Source organism: Parasteatoda tepidariorum, chromosome 10 (assembly GCF_043381705.1).
Source record: "Parasteatoda tepidariorum isolate YZ-2023 chromosome 10, CAS_Ptep_4.0, whole genome shotgun sequence".
NCBI classification, from domain to species: Eukaryota; Metazoa; Arthropoda; class Arachnida; order Araneae; family Theridiidae; genus Parasteatoda; species Parasteatoda tepidariorum.
The window spans coordinates 20,240,840-20,251,500 of record NC_092213.1 but is presented as its reverse complement, the minus strand read 5'-3'; the positions used below and the strand labels follow the sequence as shown (position 1 = coordinate 20,251,500).

Below are 10,661 nucleotides of genomic sequence, written 5' to 3'. Positions count from 1 at the left end.
TCAGTGGCGACCGATCATAGGTTAGAGTCCCTTTGCCATCAGGCTAACCGTAGGAGGTTTTCATGCTCTCTCTCTCTCTCTCTCTCTCTCTCTCTCCCTCTCCCCCCCAAGGCAAATTTCTCCCAATACTTGATCCAGAGTTCCCTTGTCCTTGGGCTTGATTCAAATTATCCATCGTACTATTATGGTATGAGGCAAGATAAAAATGTGCCAATGTCTAATTTAGAATGTTAGGCAGATTTGATGGTCCCATAAAGCTGTTTTTGATGAAAATTAAAGATGATAATCATCACACTTATGTTAATTCATCATTGGGGAAACATCAGGATTTTTTGTCTTGGGTAGTTGACCTAATTTAAAACTCAGATGATTTGTTTCAATCGTTTTGTCGTGCCATTCCTGCTAGTTTATTCAACTCATGAAGACGTTCCACACTACCGGAAACCATTCCTGTTTTTATAAATTTTATTCCTTGTGTTTTTAAACATTGTTTTTACTCAATCGTAGTGTAAAAAATTTGAAACTTTTCTTACCTGCGCTCCTATTAAAGGAAGAATTCCTACCCAAATAGCACCAACTGAGTTTGCCCCCAACATTGCAAACAATGCTTCTTCTCTGTTGGATAAATGACCTACAAAAACAATAATTTCTAAAATATATAAAATGTGTAAAACGTTTTCATTTTTCTAATCTTCATTAATTTTCTTAGATCAATATTTTTATTTATAACGTTTCTAAAACTTTTGAATATTATTTTAATTGGAAAAAAATGCGAACCAAGTGTTCAAGAAAAGTGTTTAAATGTAATTTAATTCAAATTTAATATATTTCATTCTCTATACTTTCAGTATTTTTTCTGTTATTAATAAAAATTTAAAATAACAGATAAGAAAAAAAGACTATTTAGTAATTTATATTATATTATTGCAAAACACAAATACATAATTTAAATTTAATTTTAACCTACCCTTTAATTTTTGGATTTTCTTAAATTTATTTTCAACAGAAAACAGAATCATCATTGCTAGAATGTGCTACACTGATATTGAATTATAAGGAATTGGAATTCGAGGAAAAAGATTCAATTAAAGAAATAAAATTTAAATAATTACAAATGTAAATGATATGACATGAGCCATAATAACAGAAAATAAGTGGTGTCGATGACTCTTTTACTATCTTAGTTACCACTTAAATAGAAAAAGTTATATTTTTCATGAAATTATGCTTGGATGAACTAATTTTTATAACTGAGCAAAAAATTTTCAATTCACTTAAGTTTAGGCGAAATATGAAAAATGTAAAATTAACATTACGGAGCCCAAGCTCTGGACCGCTGTCCCAACTCAAATATTGGAACTAAATTTCCCAGATTGTGACTACTCTCTATATTTTGGGAACCAGAATGTTTTTTTCTGAGTAAGTACGTTTTGGTGTCTGATTTCGTAGCTTAAAATATCGTTTGCACTAATTAATTAGCATATTTGTGGCCATCCCCTCAAGCCTTTAAGATTGAGTCCTAGAACATGAAGATCCGATCACTATATCAAAAGTTATTTAGGGTAGTCAGTTTATTTATTTTTTTGTGCTCTGTGCAGGCAAAAAAATTCTAGTAAAATTACCATGCCGTATAACTATAAAATTTCGTAATTGAAAAAACAACATAAATTTGTTTAATAAAATTAAAATAAACGATATTTAAACCTTTCCTTTGGTAACTTTTCCGTTCCGGTAACGGTTTCCCAGAAATCCTGCTTTTGAAGATTATAGTTCTTATTACTTCACATTTAGTAAAATACTATATAAAAAAGTAAATTCAACCGAATAAAGGGTTTTAATACCATATTCTAAGGTATCATGTTAAAATTACTAAATTTTGTCACATATTATAAAACCATATTTTATTGATAATATTTCCAAAATTATTGCCAAATCGCTTCGGAAAAAACTACCGAGGATTTTGGTGCTCCCATAGAGTTAGAAATAAGATAAATTTTACCCTGGTCTGGTAGTTTTTACAATAATTTTTTTCAGTGTAGCAAGGTAACACTGGACGTCAGAACATAGACAGAGAAGGTGTAAGATTCTCACCTTACTATGTGTTTACAACTAAGTTGGGAAATTTGAAACTTTAAAAGTAAAAAAAGTTTGTAATTACCATAGAGAACAAAAAAAATTCTTTTAAACCTTTATCACTGTCATTAAGATAAAAAATGGAGTTTTGTATTAATGATATATCAATCGATGTTTTGTGTGTTTCTCACCAACAATTAGATCTCCTTTTTTGAGCCCAATTTTCCGAAATGCTGCAGCATATCTTTTAACTTCTCCAAATACTTGAGCGTAGGTATAAACTTTTTTATCTCTATCTTCTCCTGAAACAAAATCAATAATTTTAAGATAATGAATAATTTATAATCGTTCATGCAGCCTCTAAAACATATGCAAATTGCTAATTATGTATCCCTCATATCTTTCATGTGCATTTTCAAGAATAAAATATCCTAAAAAGTAAAAATTGAAATTATATACTGTAAAATTATGATTTGAATCCGAATATAGCCTAGATATTTTGGGAAATATGTGTATAAATTTTTATAATATTTATTTTTAGAGAACTTTCCAATGATTTATTTATAAAATTATTCATTATCTTATAATTTTAAGAAAAATAAATAGTTTTAAAAGTTGAAATAGAATAATTTTTTAAAATAAGATTATTCAGATTTAGAAGTTTTAAACTCTCTCACAATAAATGAAGAAAACCTATGAAAATATATACTAAAAAGAGTAATTTTATTTCTTTTTTTTTTTACTAAAAATATAATTAAAAATGTAAATAGAATGGAAAAAAAACACATCATCCTTAAGAAATACCAGAAATCGTTTTCTACATCTGATTAATTTAATTGCTCATTTTAGTTGAAAGCATAAAAGAATTAAAAAATTTATTAGTACCTATTGCAATCAAAGCAACACTATCATTCTTCTTTCGTTAATGAATTCAATTTTGATTAATAACAACATGAACGCTTTAGTTTCGTAAAATTAAATTTTAAAAATAATTATAGCATTCAATTTTTAATATTGGTTGAATATTAATAATAACTTAAAACTTAAAAGACTACAAAACGCAATTATTAAAATATTGAAAAGTAACAATACTGCAAAAAAATTTTCGTGCAACTTAACACCAAAATTTGCGTCAACTACATTGCAACAAAATGGTGTTCCAGTACTATGTCAAGAATCTTCTAAAATTTATAATTATATTAATATAATATACACATATGAATAAATAAATATATTTTTACAATACAATGTAAAGAAAGAATCATTAATTTAGAACGATTTTCTAATTTTTAAAATAAAACTAGTTTGCAAATCCAACATACGAGAAACACACAGATAACATAAAGACGAACTCAAACAAGGCTTAAGAGAGCGGAAGCTGACAAAAATTATACATGTTAAAATCATACATTTCACAGAGATTAAATACACATAAGAATAAATAAATGTATTATTACAATACAATATGAAGAGCCTTGGTGGCTCAGGAGATAAAGCGTTCGCCTTCCACTGAGGTGAGCCGGGTTTGAATACCAGCAATGGCTGGTAGACATGAATTCCGCACCCGGCTTGCACCGACCACACTGCTAACGTAAAATATCCTCAATAGCAAACGAATCATGGGTCCCCTTGCCGTCAGACTCACCATGGGAGGTTTTCGTGACTTTCCTCTCCATATAACGCAAATGTGGGTGAGTTCCATCAAAAAGTCCTCCACGAAGGCAAATTTCTCCCAATACTTGATCCAGGAGTGCTCTTGGTCTTCTGGATTGGGTTCAAAATTACAAGGATACGGAGTTGAACATTGGCAGTCGTAAATTCAAAATTGGCTCGGCTATTCAACGACGATTATAGAATAAAATAAAATATAAAGTAAGAATTATTAATTTAGAATGGTCTTTTGAATTTTACAAAATAAAACTAGTTTGTAAATCCAACATAGGAGGAGCACACAGATTCCGTTAAGACGATCTCAAACGAGGCTAAAAAGAATGAAAGCCGATAGAATTGTTAGAACATGTTAAATCATACAGTTCATAAAATATTTAAAAGATAACAGATAATTATTCTTATAACACAATTAAAACGCAGTTATCTATTTTAACTATGAACAGCAAATCGTTCAATCAACTCGTAACAAATCATTAACAACTGCTAAGTATCTTAGACTGATTCTCGATTACGAACGCTAACTTCTGGCGATAAAAATAAGCGCGCCAACACATTGGTGTTTATGGACAGCAGAATAATTCTCGTTTGATGTGAATCGGTGAGAATTTGATGTAAGCTAACTCTATAACTGTTTTGATTTAAAATTCACCCTTTAAATCGTATATGAACCCTTCTTTTGGAGTTAAACCGAAATAAAGTTTTTTTTACAAGAACTTGTGGGGTTGTTTAACATCATATTCGGAGAGATATTACGCCACAGTTTTTTTACTGTTTATTGTAATTTAAGTCCAATGTTATAACATGCTTACCTATTGCAATTAAAGCAACATGATCATCTTTATATCTCAATAGGTTTTCTGCTAAGTTCAGTTTAGCTCCAATGAACCATTTCGGAACATCACTCATGGGAACAGATAAATCAATAACCTATAATGCAATAATCATAAGAAGGTTTTAAAATATTTAAAAAAAATATTTTGAATTACTATATATTTTTGTAGAACAAGTAGAAAAATATGATAAACAAGCTTTTATAATAAAAACAAATTTTGAAACGAAGATTATTCAGTTATGAACTTTTACATTACATTTAGAAAAAAGTAAGTTCAAAGCTACTTGAATATGGTAAAATTCATCCTGTTTTTGGCTCTATGGTAATTTTAAAAAGTACGGTAAAATTTTCAAAATTGCTTTGGTAATGACTTTTGATATGAATAATAATAAAATATGGATTTATTATCATACTTTTGGTAGTAAATGTGTTAAAATTTGATAATTTTTTCATGAAAATTTAGAGCATGGCATAAAAACATTTATGCGATTGAATTTACTTTTCATATATATTTTTTCTAATGTTTGGTACAAAGAACTATAATTTTAAAAAACAATATTTTCGGTAAGTCGTATCGATTGCGAATGGAAAAATTGCCAAATGAATAGTTTAAAAATTGCATATTTTATTTTTATTAACTAGAATTATGCTTCACCAGAAATGTCATTACCATACAGTACGGTAATTTCACCAGAATTTTTTTCTCTGTGTAAATATTACTTATAACTAAGCTGACCAAAGTAATCTAAAGAAACTATGCTTTGTTGCAAGTTAGGAAAAAACCCTTATCCCTATATGATATAAGGAGTACAAAACTTATTGAATAATCAAAGAACAGGTAATAAGAATTAATGTAAAAATCAATAAGAATTATTAAAAATTAATAAAAATAACATCCAAAATTCGTAATAAAAATACGCCGTTCTGCTTGCATTTAAGGAAACTGATAAAGGATTAATAGATATTGTTTTTTCTAGACGATTTCTTCTACCTCGAAAAAAAGTTTATAAAAAGAAGCTGAAGTTTATTTTTGTATTCTTTATCTCTAGCCTTTGATTTATTATGAGCATGTCAGCATAAGACGCGCCATTTTAAGAGGCCCAATCAAATTCAATGCTCTTGCAACATCATATAGTTGTTTCTTTTTCAACATATATAGGTACAAGTTTCAAAAAGGATAGTTAAAACCTCACTGCTTTACCTTTCCAATTTCGTTTTCTGAGAATAGAAATCCTTCGCAAAAAGCCTCCAAAAGAAATATTTTTTAAATATTTGAAACAGTGAAGCCGCGTACTTTCGAATTTTCCTTCCGACACCTTGCTACCAGCGTTTTTTTTTTTTTTTTNTTTTTTTTTTTTTTTTTTTTTTTTTTTTTTTTTTTTTTTTTGCTTGCTTACCAGCTTACATATAGCCTCATAAGAAATTAGAAAACTATTTCAAAAATTCAATTTTTTTATTACTGAATGCTAATGACGCACATTGCACTTAATTTTTAATTTTTATGGTTTATGAAGACAAAATAAAAATGTATGAAAGATAGTTTTGTAATCGAAAGTCAAAAGTCAACCAGACCGCTGAATTTATAAACGCTATGTTTTTATAACTGAGAACATCTTATAAATTATGAGAGCACTTATTTTTTCATACCACAACAAATTTGCTTCGGTTTCCAGGACTCAAATATTAGATAATTTCAAATGTTAGAAATTTAGAACTAATGCAATACTTATTTTTGCTCGTACTAAAATGAATTTACTCAAAGTAGCAAAATTTTAAACACTAAAGTTTTCGAACTGTCTGAATTACAAAGCTGGACCAAGTATCTTCTTTATATTCACGCCAATATAAATTTGAAGTACGTAATGCAAATGTTAAATGCGTTGAACTGTTAGCATTCCATAACTGATACGAGCAGTATATTTTGGTATTTCAAAACTGATAAAATAATCTCTTTGTGGATAAAATGGCACATTAGATTTAGAGATTATTCAAGAACTTTCATTTACATGCAATTTTTTAATTGCTTAAAAAAGTCACGTGTTAGTTTGACGAGAAATTACATTGAAACTGTTACAGAACAAAACGTAAATGTTTGTCAAGAAATTCTCACAGCCTACAAAGATAAAAGAAAATTTCCATTTTTGTTTTTTGTAACTAATTAAGAAAATTTTACTTATTTAACTGTAATTTTTGCAAAAATAAGAATTACTTTTGAAAATGAGCTTTTTTCTTAAATTGAAAGCTGAGACATTTCTTAAAACTGTTAGCTTTGAAACACCTTTCGAAAAACGCTCGAAAATAAAGTTCTAAAACTGTTTGCAAGAAAAAGTGGAGTTTGAATAGCATAAGAAACATTTTACTTTTATTCTGGTTAAGACAAAACTGTACTTTAATTCAATTTTTCGAAACAAGAATTCAAATGTTTATTCAATGCATAATGTAAGTTGACTAAAAAATATAAATATTTAGATCAAACCTTATCGAATGTTTTCGAACATTTGATTCCTACAATATGCCATATTTCATTCCAAAATTTGTCTATATTTTGGATCGACCATTTGTGAAGATCCCAATAACTATCTGAAAAAAAGAATTTCCAATTATCAATCTCTTGCATGAATAAATGTTTTTAAACAAACATTTATTCAGTCGAATTCATTTCAAATCAAGAATTATTTTGTATTAATATAATTTATTGAAGAACTATAACGAAAAAGTTACGAAGCAATAATATTTACTTTTATTACATCTACAATATTTGAAAACTGTGAGTCTTTAGTTTTGTATGGATTTAAAATTATAAATTCTGTAACTTTTCTTAATAAAACAATATTAATATTTTTTATAAGTTGTAAATAGTCCAAGGAATAATAATTCTTTAAAAAAAAGGAATATTATAAGTTTTTTAAGTGAAGATTAGTCTTATTTAGGATTTTATTGTCTTTACTCAATTAAATCCTATGGATTAAATTTAATCAAATGATTTGAAATCTCATTTTATCAAGTAAGAAAAGGGAAAAGAGATATATGGTTTCGTTTATCTAGCAAAGGAAAAAAAACAATATTTAAACTAGTTTCTTTAATTATAGTGTTTATACAATTAAGAAGAGCTATTATGACAAATTATAACATTTTTTCTCCTAATCGCAAAGAGTTAATTCCTAAATGTCACTGATTTGGTTTCAAAATCATTCAAAGGACTGCAACTTGTAATTTATTTTGCTACACAATGTTTATTAAGGAAACATTTTAAAATTTAAATATTAAGAAAGTAATTTCTCTTACCAATTTTAGCTTTGTACTTATTTGCGATTAATTTAACAAATCTCGAATAGTAAACACCATTGCTTCCAATTGGTTTCCACACGCAAGGTACGTTTTCGAAGCTTTTATGATCCATTTTTTCTAGGAAAAAAAATCATTTTTTATTAATATACGGTGTTATTTTTAGCATGATCTTATTTTAATACTTCACTACATTATCTGAAATAATATTAATTATGTATAGAGTGCACAAAAAAATAAACGGACCAACCTAAATAACCATTGATCCTTACGTTCTAGAATTCAATCTTTATGGTTCGAAAGAGTGACCTCAAATATGCTTATTAATTAATGCAGACAATATTTTAAGTCCAGAATCTGACGGGGAAAAAACTTACTCTCTCAGAATAAACATACTTTTTTCAAAGGATTCAGCTATCTGACCCCTAAAATATAGGAGCCAGCCGCAATCTTGAATATCTGGTCTCAAAAGTTTGGTCAAGAGAGCAATACAAAGTTTAAACCCCTTTATGTCAATTTTATTTTTTTGGATATTTCGACATATCTCGAGAACTTTTAAAGCAAATTGAAAGATTTTTTGTACAAAAACATCAAATTCATTTATTCAATGATAATTCTGTGCAAAAAAAAATAGCTTTTAAGAAATATTTATCATTCCTTATTACTTTTTTTTTATAATAGGCCGAAAAAAATTTTAATTGTAAGGTATAAATTTTTTTACATCATTTTTAAAGAATGTAATTTTACATGGCATAATACAATATTTGAGCGAAGTCTTTTTCTGCGAAATTGAATTTTAAAAATACCGCCTTTTTAAAAATTTGATTTCTCAGGAACTATTCGACCGATTTCGCTAAAATTTCGCATAGCGTCCAACCTTTGTGTCTCCTTCTCACCAAAATATTAGGACCATATTTCCTAGACTCCCAATGTATTTTGGGAGTCAGAAATTCTAATCCGTCGAAGGAAAAGGTATGTTTATTCAGAGAAAGTACGTTTCTGTGTCTGATTTCGTAACTTCATGCTACGCCTAAAGTCGCATCAATACTGATGCGATAGTTGTATTTCATTTAGAAGTCATGTTTAATTATAATGAAATTAAAGTTATTGAACAAAAACCATCTATTGTACAAACAATCATATCTCCACCCCTCAGCGGTCGGCGGTAAAATTATCAAACGTTGAAAAAGTTTGGAGAGCACTGCTTTAGGGAATTAGTATTCTAACGATTGCGTAATGAAGAAACTTAGGATTTCGGGTGCTCCCTTTAGCGAAAAAACCTAAAACACGTGGACGCTCAAAGGGAGTGCCACGATTTAATTTTGTCATCGCTACTAAATTTAATAAATATATTGTCACCAAATGCTCAACTTAGAACTTTAAAAATGTAGGAAAAATTGTTTTATGCGTATGAAAATATGAAGCTTTTACTTAAAAATTGCGTTAGGCGTACAAAAGAAATTTGTAGAATACATCTTTATATGAATATAACGTTCCTTTTTCGGAACTTGGCCGCAATTGCTACAGACCGCAACATTTTCCTTCATATCAACTTCTTGAAGTATACAAAATCGCTTTGACCGCACTTGAATACAAAATCGTTGTTTTGAGGAGCATTTTTAGTCTCTTTGTCTTAAACTTTGTGTACTTGCCTGTCAAACAGGACTCATTACAAACTAGCCAAATCTGTTTGTTTCTTCAAGTATACTTTTCAAAATGGCACAAAATATATTTTTAATCCAAACTTCCATTTGTTTTTAAAGAAAGAAACAATGTTCAGTTATTAATATGAATTTAACTTAAATTTCTAATTTACAGAAAATACATTTTTGATAATAAATTATTTTTATTATTATTTTGTTGTTAATTATATACCGATTTTTATTCCAGAAAAACGCAAATTTTGTTCTTAAATGAATAACGCATTATAATAACTAAAATGCATACTTTCGGATATCTATAAAATGCACCTTATTTAAGGAATAATTCCAAATAATAACTCAATGTTTAGGATATGTACTCAAATCGTTTTTAAGACTAACGATTCAATTCTGAAAAGAAGAAAAGGGTATTTTTAGTACTTTACAACTGTTTTATTAACAGTTTTTGGCATTTCTCTATATTTAAATCAAGTTCAAAATTAAATAAATCTGTTTCAGGAAAAATATTTTATCTTACCAACAATGAAAAGCTACCAGTAACGGAAGAAAATGGTTATCTGGATTTTTTTTCCGTCAATTCTTAATATCATTCAACTACGAAATAAATTATCTCATTCAATAAGCTTGAAATTTATTTTATCATTTTATGCTTGCATGTTTATCATTTTCTAGTTGTTTGTTTTGTTTATTTAAAGAAACTCCCTTGATTCAATTTTGATAAAATCATTTCATCTAAACGCATAATAAATAAAAAATATCTTTGAGGATTTTTAAATTCCGAGACATTTAAGAAATGGAATTTTCTCATTGGCTTAGATATAGCCATTGTTCTAAAGTAAACTATAAACTATTCGGTTTTGTCAGTTTATTTTTAAAATAACACCAGTGATGCTTGCTAGCTTACAGCTCTAATAAAAATGAAAAAAAAATTTTATTGCACGTTCTGTATTACTTAGTTATTTTTTATTTTTTATTCTTTATGCTAGGTTATCTCATTGATCAACGTGATCAAGATAGCACAAACGGATTACGTCACCAAATTAGTATTCTTAAGGTTATCTGAAACCACGTATTATTTTTATTTATAGATCGTTTATAGACAGCTGATCTATGATAGGCAAAATAGCGTGTTAAAGTTG

General features: G+C 28.0%; 1 protein-coding gene across 1 annotated transcript in view; it reads right to left on the bottom strand.

The window, feature by feature from the left end:
• The window catches only part of LOC107442550 (acetoacetyl-CoA synthetase-like), a 42,698-nt gene extending 32,559 nt beyond the window's left edge, over positions 1 to 10,139 (bottom strand). Inside the window, exons 1-6 of the mRNA XM_043041410.2 lie at positions 10,040 to 10,139; positions 7,862 to 7,981; positions 7,053 to 7,156; positions 4,554 to 4,671; positions 2,265 to 2,375; positions 534 to 631 (exon numbers count right to left, since the gene is read on the bottom strand). Coding sequence (XP_042897344.1) covers positions 534 to 631; positions 2,265 to 2,375; positions 4,554 to 4,671; positions 7,053 to 7,156; positions 7,862 to 7,976 — 546 coding nt within the window. The 5' untranslated portion in view covers positions 7,977 to 7,981; positions 10,040 to 10,139. The remainder of the gene's footprint in view (positions 1 to 533; positions 632 to 2,264; positions 2,376 to 4,553; positions 4,672 to 7,052; positions 7,157 to 7,861; positions 7,982 to 10,039) is intronic.
• Between the last annotated feature and the right edge of the window lie 522 nt (positions 10,140 to 10,661).